This window comes from Larus michahellis, chromosome 4 (assembly GCF_964199755.1).
Source record: "Larus michahellis chromosome 4, bLarMic1.1, whole genome shotgun sequence".
Classification (NCBI taxonomy): Eukaryota; Metazoa; Chordata; class Aves; order Charadriiformes; family Laridae; genus Larus; species Larus michahellis.
The window spans coordinates 24,448,285-24,461,813 of NC_133899.1; the positions used below are offsets into that span (position 1 = coordinate 24,448,285).

Below are 13,529 nucleotides of genomic sequence, written 5' to 3' on the forward strand. Positions count from 1 at the left end.
GGGAGGCTGACATAATATCGTTTTCCCTGGAAGATATCTCCTTCTCCAGGGAAATAGGCTGTGAAGGAATAGGGTTACAGGAGAGTAGGGTACAGGGCTGTTGAGCAAGTTGGGCATTGGGAGAAATAAATAGCTTTTATGCAACAAGAAACCAGAGGAAGCAGTTGAATTGTTGTGCATATTACTTTTCCCACCAGAGAAGAAATTTGGGGACACTGAGATATATTAATACAGCTTGTTTAGGGATTTTTATTTTTTTTTTTTAATAGAAGATGGCATTACTCGTCTCCCTGCTGTACTGACAGGGATGCTGGAAGCCGTGAGGAGTCCAGCAGTAGTTTGGCTTGGCATTTTTCCTTGGAAACCGGGAGCCAGAGCTCCATCCAGAGCATCTACTGTATGGCTGGTGGTCCTGGGCTTCCTGCTGAGGTCCCAGATAGCAGGACGATGTGTGGTGGGTACCTCGGCAGCCAGCCACGCAAAAACCGCTGGATACCAGCATTCCCTCATTTCACTGAGCTCCTGGCAGGAATCCCAAAACACTTGCATTTCAACAGATCCTCCGCTATTTTGTTCTGGCTTTTACTCAAAACCTTTTTAAATGGAGAAGATGCCAGCTAGCCAAAGCTAGTCCTCATTTCTATTTTCGGCTCCAACCTTTGTGAAAACCTCTGTCTGTTTGTTTGTGTGTGAAAATAGCGCCCAAAGCCTGTACAGAGCCCAACGCAAGAATGGGCAGCGTCCCAGTCAAAAAAAGACTGGAAAACGGGAACGGTGACACTTATTTCTCCAAGCTGTTGCAAGGCTTTGTTCATCATTTCACAGTGCTTCAGGCACAAGGGTTTGTTGTGTGGATCCTCGCTCAGTGAAATGTGTATCAAACACTGCCAGCCCCGGTGCCATTCATATTTATATTCAGTAATGATTCAGGCTCTTGAAAAATCATGTTCAAATTACATGTTGTAGAGCTTTAATTTCCTGTTGCTAACGAGGGAATGATTTGCAATTTCTTGTTTGTCCTCCTCTATGCTGTAGCCTGGGAGCATCGCTCAGTTACCGTGCTGAGTTTCACAAGCAAAGCTGCTTTTTTTTTTTTCTTCTTTTTTTGTATTGTCTCATTCCTAAATCTCAGGGCTTTCAATGTTTCTCTCTAAAAAATGCTTTCTGTGAACCTGAACGTTTTTATGCATATGTGCCCTAGTGCAGGATTTGAAGCAGATGAGCCTCTCAGAGACTCAATTACCAGAGGACCAATATTTATTTATTGCGGTAATACTATAGGATTAGCCTGTGATGTTTGAGAACCATGTTGCATTCCTGTTTTTCCCCCCCTATAAAAAAAACCCTCCTGGAAAACTATAACCAGAAAACTGCTTTCTTAACATTGTTTTCATCAAATGTTCAAATTCTGGCTCTGCCTGTCTCATGCGTGTGTTTTCTCCTCCCATATCTTCCTTTTGCCTGAGATGAGGCTTTTTATTCTTTAGTGGCACCATTTCATTCTGATTTCTTTAGAAAAAAATTCCAGCAGGTGCAGTATGGTGGGAGGGTAAGCAGGACAGAAACCTGTGTCTCCTTGTAGCCAGGCATTGGGCAGAATAATGAAAGACATGATGAGTTCAAGTATGCTTTACCGAAGATCCAAAAGCAATTTGAGGATATTTTCCCACAACCCATGTAGACTGTCACTGTGGTATCTGAGCATATCCATTTTAGTGGGTTTATCTTCCTAGTCCCCTGCAGTGAGGTCGGAACGCTCTTGCCTTGCTTTGATAAATGGAGAAGAGCGAGCGTTACTTGTCTAGGGTTATGTGCTGAGCTTGTGGCAGAGGTGTGAGCTGATTCCAGATCATCTGTGGCTCCTTAGGTTAAAAAATTTGCTGAACTGCTGACGCAGGAGAAATATTCGGTGCTGTGAAAAGGTAGAGAAACAAGCAATAAGGGAGCACAGCTGTATTAATAGTTGCTGTGGTGCTAATGGATCACTAGTGAAAACCAAGTGCCTTGCTGCTCCTCACCTCAGAGGATGCCGTTACGTACTTTAACACAGCTGTCATTTATTTCGTGGTTTATTTCAACGTAATGCTATGGACGGTGTAGTGTAGCAGTTGTAGGGTCACCACGTGTCTTGTGTGGTTGTTGCTGCTGGGTCTGGAGGGGAGAGAGGAACCACCGGAGTCAGTGGCAGTCAACCAAACCGTTGCTGCTGACCATTAGATTTTGCTCATCTTCCCAGTCTGAGTGAACAGACCATCATGCTCATCCTAGATACATGCTCAAGGAGTAGTGTAGTTCATGAACATACATGAACATTCTGGAACAGGTTGCCCAGATAGGTGGTGGAGACCCCATCCCTGGAGACATTCAAGGCCAGGCTTGATGAGGCTCTGAGCAACCTGGTCTAGTTGAAGATGCCCTGCTTACTGCAGGGAGGTTGGACTAAATGGCCTTTAGAGATCCCTTCCAACCCAACACATTCTGTGATTCTATGAACAGGAGTGATGAGATGTTGACGTTAAACTTGCTTTCCTTTCCTTCTTGAAACAGTTGGTGAAAGGGCTGCAGCAGGAGCTGAACCGGCTGTACACACTCTTCTGCTCACGGAATCCGGAGTTTGAGGAGAAAGGAGGGAAAGTCTCGATTGTGTCCCACTCGCTGGGCTGCGTCATCACCTACGACATCATGACTGGCTGGAACCCAGTCAGGCTTTACGAACAGTTGCTGCAGAAGGAGGAGGAGGAGCTTGAAGAACGTTGGATGAGCTATGAGGAGCAACGTTTACTTGAAGAACTTTACGTAACTAAACAACGGTAATGCATCCAGTTCTGATTGTTAAAGGAGAAAACCACATCACTAGATGATGCCCTTTGGGTGTTTCCAGAACCCACCATGGCTGTTATCTTTTGTGGCTGATGTTCTTCTGCTGGTGATGGATGGCAATGGTAAATGCTAAACACACAACTGAGGAGGCACAGGGAGCTGGCACTGCTAATAAGGAGCTCTGATTCCACATCCCATGGGCTCTACCAAGCAAGTAGCTACTTCTCTCTGACCAGAGGCACTGGGAGCAGATCATAGCCAGGAAGAAAGGAGAAGGTCAGGCCATTAGCCCTCCAGATACTTGAGGAGGAACACAACCAAGTAGCTTGCAGGGGGGCAGTGAGCTATAACACTGAGCAGAACCCCCGAGCATTGAAATTCCTGTTTCTGGAGGAAAAGGAGAAGTTTTCTCCTAGGCTCAGCTTGGAAATTGAGCTCCACCAGCTGGATACAGATGTTGTCATTGCTGGGATTGGGTTTATGAGGTTACTACTCTGTGGCTGGACCATTTACCAGCTTCTTCCTGCTGCCATCTAGAAATGTTCGTGCTGTTGGGAGCGTGAAGCAGCAGTGCCCATCATGACAAACGGGATCTCGGTCCCAGCGCCTTGCAAGTGTTGGTAGAGAGTCTCGGTGTTAGGGGACCTTGTAGATCATCATGATGTCTCCACAGTGTTCAGGTGACTTCCCTCTTCTAACCTGGATATCGAGCTGCTATGAGACACCCGTTCATAGGGCATCTAACAATAGTAGCTTGAGCTTCAGTCTTTCCAATGGGAGGTGAGGATAAATCATGATCATGGTTCTTTTTGGTTCCTTCTTGAAACCCATCTTAGCATTGACGGTATTGTGGAAGCATTAATGTAGGATCAGATCTCCCGCCGTGCTCACATCGGTATGTGTGTAATTAGGGATTGGTACATCTCTATCAGCTGCAAGGCTGGATAAAGTGCAGTCTTGCGGAGAGAAGGGAAGTACGAAACCTAGCGAAGCTGTGCAGTGGTAAGATGACCCTTCAGGCATATCACTAGCATGTCATCAGGGAAAAATTATCATTTTCACACTCACGCTCCAGCTCCTTAGGCATCCTCTGAAGTTTTTCAGGTTGCATCCACAATAATCCAAGTATCGTTTGACACTGGCACTTCTGTCTTGGAAGAGTGGCTCCCCGTTTCGTGAGCCATCTTAGTGCGATTCGGTCTGAAATGATAGAAAATATACTGCTGAAATCCTCTAACTTGTGGCTTTCTAGTGTTGTAAGGTTGGCAAACACATAGTGGATTTTTGGAAATGCTTATGCCTGAGCAGGGTGTGTTGTAGCATGTGAAAATATTCTAATTTGTAGATGAAGGTGCATACAGCATGTGAAGCTTGTGGATTGGAAACCTTTGATAACGGTTCACAAGAGTTCTGCATGCCTTCTTTTTTAAGACTGAATCACATTCGTTAAAGCATATAATTTTTTTATTTTTTTTAAGTACTGGCAAGTCTTTGGGAAGTTTCAGCTCCAGACTTGCTTCTTTCTGATCAGGATGGCAGAGGTTGAGCCTAATGTGTTTGTTTACATAATGTCATTGTGGATGGTGTGTTCCTGCTCTGAAGAGGGCATAACGGTCTGGTGCTGGGATTAGGAACATTTTTACCGGTCCGTATGAGTCCGTAATATTGTAGCTGCTTCTTTAATTCAGGCTAACAAGAAGAACAGGTGAACAGTCTTTTTAAATGATAATTGAAAGGGTGGGATGTTGTCCTCCAGATAATCTACCACAGTACAGAACTCCGTAATGTTTGGGCCACGGACTTCCCTGTGGCCTTGGGGTTTTTTCATTAAAACAAAACAAACAAACAAACAAAAAAACAACAAACCAAGACAGGTGATTTGGCTGCAAAGCCACCAAGGAAATGGGAGATGAGTCACCTGCTCCTGGGGAAGGAGGGTGGGCAGATGCTTGGGGTGGTGAAGGGGGGAACTGTTGTGTCTTGACTGATTCTTTCTGTGGTCAGGGAAACAGGGTTTCACATACATTGGTTCTTTATCAGTTGGGCTGCCTCCAAGAAATACTGACGCCATCGCTCTCTCTTCCCAGCAGCCAAACCTGTTGGACCCCACAGGAATGCCTGTTTGGATCAGAGGGGTTAAGGCTACGTTTTTTATTGGATCTCAGAAAGATCTCTATTTTCTAGGTTGAAAGAGATAGAAGAAAGGTTACATGAGTTAAAGGCATCCACCATATCAAAACCACCTGTCTTAAAATTTAAGGTATGTATAGTCGAGAGGTTTTTACTGAATGTTCTACTTGCTGTAAAAATACACCTGCAATGTGAGTTATTCTACTTACTATTTCCCCCGTGCCATTTCCCTAGACATGATGTTGGTAGAATAATTTTAATGTATTGCTTGAAGTGGGTGTACGTGTCTGTCAACATTTTAATGCATTCATATATTACTATTTATTACAAATTTATATGTTTACATGTAGATAAATAAACCTGTATATAGATGGTTAATATATTGCACACGTGTGTACAACTACATGGGAAGGTAAAAGCCATTTGGCAAATTACATTAACCATGTATCTTAAACAATTTCACTTCTACTTTGTTGACTAATCCATTTTTCTTGGGGACTGCTTCTAACGTGTCACGTCTCCGAGCAAATCTGATTGAATTTCCTCCAGCAGTGGATTTTCCTTCCACATTATTCTGGCCTGACAGCACGAGTTGCTTTTAGTCTCATGAAATAGATTGCTTGCTAATCAGCTGTACAGATTGCTAACATTTCTTATCATTGGGAAAAGGCATTTTCTACCTTCTTGGTGGGATGTGCAACACTTTCTAATTGCTCGACTATATCCTGAAATATTAAACTATAAAAACGTGACATGACATGATATGATAGATGAGAACAAAATAGATTATTTTTTCTTAACTTGCCATTTTTCTTTCCTTCTGAGTTCAGAAGGAATTCTAGAAGCCAAGGTCAATCTTGAGCCATAAAAAAGAAGAAACTAACTCTAATTCAATTTGTCATAGCCTTCTCCTTTTCATCGCTGCTTAAAAGCTTGTATCGCGCTATTATCTCTACTATCAAGGAAGCGGGAGTCAGGCTGATACTCCTCCAGCCGTGTGAAAGATTATTCTTCACTCAGTTGTGTTTAAACTGAGGATTTTTTTGAACAGATGCTTTTTAGAGGGAGCAGGAAAGGAAGGGAAAAGAAAGGGGGAAGAAAAGAAGGCTGTATCAATCCCAATTGCTGCTAGGTAATTTTCCATTGAAGTACATCCTTTTTCTTACCCTTACCGAGAGGAAGATGTTGTGTTTCTGTGAAGCTGGACGCTAGTCACTCGCGTTGCTTGAGTACCGTGCCCGAGACAGAGCTCCAGAGAGAGAAGAGAGGTTTTCCATGAATGCGATGGCCAAGGGCTTCTGCCAAGGGAGAATTTCCAGCTTATTGAAAGAGAACTAACAGCTTCGTAGGTACCAACTACCTGCACCTTGGCTTTTCATGGCAGACCAGAGCTCTGGTTTGGTCATGAGTTGCTATTCACCGTAAATGCTTGATCCACAAATTAATTTGGTCTTTGGTCCCTGATCTCCTTAGGCTGTATTACACCACGAAACGGGATGTGTACAGCTGTTAGCCGCTTGTCCGTGTGTTGCCTCTTTCATGGACCGAAACAAATTAAGCTTCCCAGGATGAGGCGGAGTCACTAGTCCTGCATTAAGCAGAGTTAAGTTTGTTTGATGTTGAGCAAGCACAAAGGAAGCTTTAGCAAGACAAGCGCAAGAATAAATACAGCAGCTAATTCAGCTGGTATCTAATATTAGAGGAAATGACCTGTGTGGTTGATTCTCCCTTTTGGTAGAAAAAAAACCCAACCAAACCTGAAACCATGGAGTGTCTTGTACGCTAATAATACATTGGACAAGCCGCCAGAATGGGAACTTGAGGGTGGGGTATCTTTGTCTCTCTTCCTCTACTTCTCCTCAAATGGCAGAATCAAATACAGTGCTGAATCAGCAGGAGCTGCATGGGTTAAAAGCAAAGCCAACCCACCACTGTAAATGTAAAGCTTAGAAACACAACCATCTGTGTAAGAGGGATCGGAATTAAAGGCTAAAGGGGCTGAAGACCATGAAAACCTGGGGCATGGTGCGATACCTACCTCTTTATGACTCTGTGGTGCATGAAAATAACCATCTTGTGGGATGAGTTTCAGTCGCAGTGGGGAAGAGGAGGGCAGGACATACCACAGTTGCTCCCTAGTACTGAAAAGGACGTTCATTTACACCTGGATTTGACCGTGTGCTGTCCCAAAGTGCTTCAGGATTCCTTAGTGCTTCTTATTCCCCTAGGGTTGGAGAAACTCTTCTGGAAGAAGCTCCAGCTTGTACTTGACTTTGTGGTTTCTGTGTAGCATCATCTGACAGTGATGTCAATGCCGATAACAACCATCACAAATTATTTATAAGATACCAGCGATTTACCACACATAGGAGAACCATGAGAGCTTAATGGGCTGCTGATGCGCAGCTTTATCTGAGAGGAGGAAGCCGTTAGACTGAATGCAGAAGTGTGCCGTAGCAGTAGTTCAACACACGATCTCCCAGTTAAATTCCCTGTGTCATACTGGTGTAAATCTCTATTCCCGTTGTCTGCTAAGGCTACAGGACGTTCCTGGCCGCAGGAATGGGGGGAGGCTGCTGCAGAGGTCTGTGTTTCCTCACTCTGGGAGGATGTTTGGGATCCTCCAGGCTGAAAGGCAGCACAGAAACATAAATTGTAATTGCCTTCTGGGTCTTCTGTTTTAACCTTGCCACTAAAAACCATTCATTTGTCCCCCCCACTTACCTGTGCACAGCAGAGCCGCGCTGCCTCACCGAATGGTGGCTCATTCACCTTTTTTTTATTATTATTATTCTGAAAATACTGCAGTTCTAAGTTGAACGTATGACTGTTTAGCTCAGCTTCTGCTTAAGATACGAATAAATTCATTAAGTCTTTTGTTTATGAATCATACCCAGGAGGACAGTGCTGTCCTGAAAGGTCATGTTATTAAACCTTTCTTCTCTGCTGTTAAACATTTACAGGAGTGTATGTGAAGTGCCCCACTCCTGCTTCTAGGAGAAACACCAAAATTAACAAATGTTTTCTAGAAAGATCTTAGTCCTCTATTCACAGTAGGTTCCGTGGCGTGGCGGCCTTCTCATCAGCCACTTTGCATCAGCACTGAGAGTCTAATGGCTGCAATTTTAAAGGACTTTATTTTCGGAAGACTTGCTTTTGATTTTTAGTGCTCACTGCTTTGGTCTTGGTCTGGTGCCACCCGTTAAGTTACCCACCGAGTGGTTCTTTGTCTGCGTAAGCATTTCCAGAGCTGGAAGATGATGTTGAAAGGCTTGTGCCCGTAAGAAGATACGGAGCAAAGAACAGTGCCCTCCAAAAAGAAAGCATCTCTCTGTGGGCACTCTTAATTGTATGTTTATCGATAGAAACGATAGAACAAAAGCCATGCACCATGTAACCCCTGAAGCTACTTACCTTCTGAGATTTTTGCCTAGTCTGTAGTAGCCTGAGGTGAATCCATGAAGACACCTTTTAAGCAAGTGTAAGCCGGCAGTCGCTTTCTGATTTCTTTCTGAAGCAGAAAGACCGTAATTGTGTACTTCAGATGCTCGCGACAGGGATACCAGATGGACAGGGTTAAACATTACTTATTCGGTTTAAAGGATTGTACTGTGAATATCTGTTCCTATTGTGTATTTGAAGATGAGAAGGCTTTTTGTCCAAGCTGCAAAAATGCAAGGGTTCTGTATAAAGCTTGATTATAAGAAAGGAAAGGGGCTTCACAGCAGACTAGAGTGCCAATGTAGATGACAGAGCAGTGTATGACATTGAATAGCTTTGCTGAAGACCTAGATTATTATTTTTTTTTCCATTGTATTGGGACTCGCACGTTCTTTTGGAAGGCAGAGGTGGAGTCCCAGTGCCAAGTCAGAGGAGGAGGAGGAATGTTGTGTGCAGTGCTGGAATCTGATAGATGAAACGAACCATTATGTCTACGCCCTCGCTCCATGCGCTGACATATAGAGAAGGCACATGGGAATCCAAGCGTCCTCTGCGTGCACTTAGCAAGGATGCAGCGATTTCTCGTGCTGGTTAAGCAGCACTGGGAGTTGCCCAGTTGTGTATTGCTCTGCAAACTGGGCACTGCTGTTGGGAAAGTCGCGGTGAAGGTCTGGTGACGGTAAAATTAATTTTTCGTATAAGGAAATACTCTAAAGGTTAAAAAGTAATTTTGGACTTAGGAAAATATTTTTGACTACAGATTTTTACATTTGGTGCTTCTAGGAGGTGATGTCTGAGGATTGGTAGTAGGATACGAAGCCATTCACCTCTAGGTCACTGTGGAATCCCAGCCCGCGTTGGTAGTGACCAAAAGGCATTACCACTGATGCGCGTTTGGTGACCTTTGCCAGATGGGTTGGCAGTTGCAGCTCAGGTTTACTCAACTGCCTCTTGGTGTCACAGACAGTCCTTTTAGAGCAAAGCAACGGTGGCTTTGGATGAGGTGAGCATAGCCTGCAGAGCTGCTCGGTGTGCTCTCCCTCTCCTGGGTAGCTGTTCCTCACATGTGACGTGGTGGCACTTGTGATGAGCACCGTTCTGTTCACTTAACACTAGGTGTTTTGAAGAGCTTGTATACGTAACACCAGCCTGTACGTGTGTGTGGCTGCTCTAAGTATTCTCTAGGTTGTCTTTAACACTCAGTGTAGCTTGTATTTCTACCTCGATGGATGTGTGTGGCGAAACAAATCATGGAGTACTTGGTTAGGGTAAGGTTAAGGAGGTGTTGTAAGCTTAGGGAAGTTTCATGAGAAATCAGACTTCAGTCTTGTGAAACTCATCACATTTCCTTAATGACTTCCAAATTCTTCTTGCTCCAGCCTTTCCAGCATGGGTAGACCTCTTTCGGTTCAAATATCTGACTTGTTTTTCAGTTTTCCAACTATGTAGCACCACTCTTTTCTCACAACAAAGGGAAATGGGAAAGTTAACCTTCATGTTATCGTATGTATGTTGTAGTGGTCTTCCCTGTTTTGACTTACTAATACCATACGAGTACCTCAGTTGAAACTGAGAAATCAGTTGAAAGAGAGAAATCAAGTCCAGCCATGTTAGAAAGCATTATTTCCATCCTTATTAACATGAATGAAATCTCTCCTTAGGTTGAGAATTTCTTCTGTATGGGCTCTCCGTTGGCCGTGTTCTTGGCATTGCGTGGCATCCGTCCAGGAAACAGCGGTAGTCAAGACCATATTCTGCCCAGGACAATTTGTAACCGCTTACTAAATATTTTTCATCCAACAGATCCAGTGGTGAGTTTTAATTGCAATTGCAAGCTTTTACCTTGTCTGATTTTAAGCATCAGCTGTGTGATAACGTGTGATCTTCAAAGCGTGTGAATCAACGCAAATATGTTCCAGCAAAGGACTGTTTGTTAATGATTATTGTAAAATGTCTTGGTTTTTGTAATTGTAGAATAACAGTCCCTACAAATAATTGCCTTAAATACCATATTCTTTGCTTCTCTTTTGATTTTTATAAGCATAAGATTTGAGATTAGTCTGCTTTTTTTTTTTTTGCGAAGACATAAGAAATAATCCTTCTCAGTCAAGTTCCAACTTGCGTTTAACTTACCAACTTCCATTAAACATCACCTGTCCAAAGATACTACTGCTGTTATAAAAAAATAAATAAATAAAAAAGGCTTCACAAGCAGTTTACAAGATACTGTAGAAAAAGAAAGACGGTATTTTTTTTCCCAAAGGGTCCTGAGTGACAGATTGTTGGAGGGTGGGAGAGTGCTTGGGAGGGTGGTGTTAGTGTAGCTGTGCCCTGTCCTTCCATCGCCAGCCGCTGTTCGCTCTTATCAAAGAGCCTTTGATCTGTATCACCTTGGCAACTTCTTTGATGCGAGCTTGATTTGGGATTTCATACTTATTGTAGAACAGTAATTCGGGGGTATCTCAAGATCTTGCTCAGCTCCAGCTACTCCAAAACCAGAATTTTCCTGGGACATGCAGGACGATTGGATCCATAGACTCTGCGAATGGTGACTTGACTTAGTCTTAACATAAAGTGCAGAATGATTTTCTACGTCTAAGTAAACAAAGAAAAATAATCGATAGAAAATGATTTATTTTTTTTTAATAAGCATGCCAATTCATGGTGTGCACAGGGATCGATGAAGAGTCGTCAAACAAAATGTTTACATAGCCAGTTCCTCCCTCTCCGCTGTCTTGTGCGGAATCTGTTTAACCGTATGTAAAATTTGCTCCGTCAATGCACAACAACAAACGTGTGTGAAGAATAACTTGTGTATTTGTAACAACATGTGCAAATGTGAGTGCACGAGCAACTAGGCGGCTAATATGTCTTCCAGGCCATGAAAATAAAAGTGAACCGGCTCATAACGCCACCATTCTGTCGCTTTCTAGGCTTCAGTCATTACAGATATTTTGGATTTGAGGTTGGAGAGGGCTCTGTATGGGACAGGAACATGATTTTTTTTTTTTTTTTCAGTCTTCACACCTGGGATTTTCTTTTCTGATTCACCCTTGCAGGCCTATAGGTTAGAACCTTTAATTCTGAAGCACTACAGCAACATTTCGCCTGTCCAGATCCACTGGTACAACACTGCAAACCCTCTACCTTATGAGCATATGAAGCCAAGTTTTCTCAACCCAACAAAAGAACCTACCTCAGTTACTGATGGTGAAAGTGTTTCAACTGTACCCAGCCCAACTACTTCACCAGTCATGGTTCGACGCCACTACGGGGAGTCTATAACAAACATCGGCAAAGCGAGTATATTAGGTAATTGTTCTTTGTGTCCTCTTTTTTTTTTTTTAATTATTCTTTAACGTAGGACCTTCCTGTGGAGCGTCACTGTTTGAGGTGCAGCCGTAAGCAAGCTATTCCTGGCTGGTTTAATGTGTTCCGTATAGATTTACGGCTTATTTTAATCCCAACTAACATTTACTTTGAAGAAAAGACCGTTTACGTACACGGGAGTCCAGGCTTGCGGGGAGAGGATGTGTGTTGGGGAGTTTATGCTATCGCTGCCTTATTGTCGTCTACCTTATTGAAGTAACATCCTGGTGATTTAATAGTTTCCACTGTACTTCATAGAAAAAAAAATTAATTTAAAGCTTGTTTTGTGACTGCATTTTCTGGTATTGGCAAATAGGAGAAAAATCACTCTACGTAAGCTATTACAGTTCCACTGAAGTCATGGGTTTACAACAGTCAGGCGGGTTTAATATGAAGTCTGTCCCCTTCTGGCTTTCTGATTGAAAATAAACCCTGGTTTAAGTGAGCTTAAATTGACTTTCACTGGAGCTTACATTTGAGCATGCACTTGCAGTTTTTGTTGACTCAAGGCTTTTCTTTAGCTCTCTATGTGGGATTTGGAAGAAGGCTAATGTGACCTTATGCCAGGAATCTTCCCAATCAAATAAGTATATAAAAGCAGTTTTGTCCTTAAGTGGAAATAGGCAGTGTTTCAAAGCAGAGTTGCTTTTTACTGTGTTACTACAGTAACTTTAATGTCTTGTCCATAAGGTGGCAGCAAAGTCGGGAGAAAACATTACAGATCTGTTCTTAACTTTCATACTCTCCCTGAGCAACCAAAATAGTCATTTTAAAGGATGATAGAGCATTTGTAAATGTCTGTAAGGGTGATGCCAACATAAGGGCCCTTAAGGGGAGGACTGTCTTAAGTATCATGATGGGATTCTTAAGTGCAGAAGGTACTAACAATGTTATAAAGCACTTTTGTCTTAGTCTTAGACTTTCTATGGAAGGGGAATTACATCGTGTCCGTAAAAGTACTAGGTTTCTTGCTGCAGAAGTGTTCTCGTGTATTTTTTTTTCCCTCCCCTAACTCCAGTTTCCAAATTATATCTTTTGTGTGTACGCTAGATTAGTCTCACGATAAACAGTGTACACTGAAGTCAGATAAGCCGTTCCCACCCTAGAAAAGCATGAATAGTGTTTTCCTTTGTCTGCCGCTCCGCTCTAATTGATGGGTGCTGCGGTGACTTTAATTTGCGGTTTGATTTAGCTGCCCCTGTGCTTGTTTGTTTGTTTTTCCTTCCGTGCTGAATGCAGGAGCTGCGAGTATCGGGAAGGGCCTCGGCGGGATGCTTTTTTCGAGGTTTGGTCGATCCAGTACAACCACCCCGCAGACGCTTGAGCCGGGAAAAGACGGAGCCGAGGGGGACGACAAAAAGGCCACAACTGTTGGGACACCGCCACTCCCCCACAGCAGCTCGGGCTTTCTGGAACCCATAGGTGAGTGATAAGTCCGCCGTACAAACCTCATGGAAAGACCACCTTTGGTGAGCTGTGGCTGTACATTGTGGGATATTAATTAACGTGTGTTAATCAATGTTGTTGATTTGCTCTAAAGTGGTAAAAATTGAACCTGCTTTTTGAATCTGCAAAGAGTGTCCAAGGACTGACTCTTTGTTCTCCCTTTTATCCCTTTTTCTTTTAAAGGAGGTTTGTCTGTGTATGTGTTTGTGCGTACGTGTATACCACTGACACATATATACACACGTATGAGTTTTGGCTAATGAGATTTGCGTATCAGTAGTTCGTAGAATGGAATCATAGAATTGCCTGGGTTGGAAGGGACC

General features: G+C 43.1%; 1 protein-coding gene across 2 annotated transcripts in view; it reads left to right on the forward strand.

The window, feature by feature from the left end:
* Nucleotides 1-13,529, forward strand: part of DDHD1 (DDHD domain containing 1) — a 68,531-nt gene that overhangs the window by 51,390 nt on the left and 3,612 nt on the right. For both annotated transcript variants that reach the window (XM_074583524.1, XM_074583525.1), the window contains 5 exons: nt 2,548-2,810; nt 5,005-5,080; nt 10,053-10,202; nt 11,451-11,703; nt 13,000-13,182. In XM_074583524.1, the coding sequence (XP_074439625.1) occupies nt 2,548-2,810; nt 5,005-5,080; nt 10,053-10,202; nt 11,451-11,703; nt 13,000-13,182 (925 nt within the window). The remainder of the gene's footprint in view (nt 1-2,547; nt 2,811-5,004; nt 5,081-10,052; nt 10,203-11,450; nt 11,704-12,999; nt 13,183-13,529) is intronic.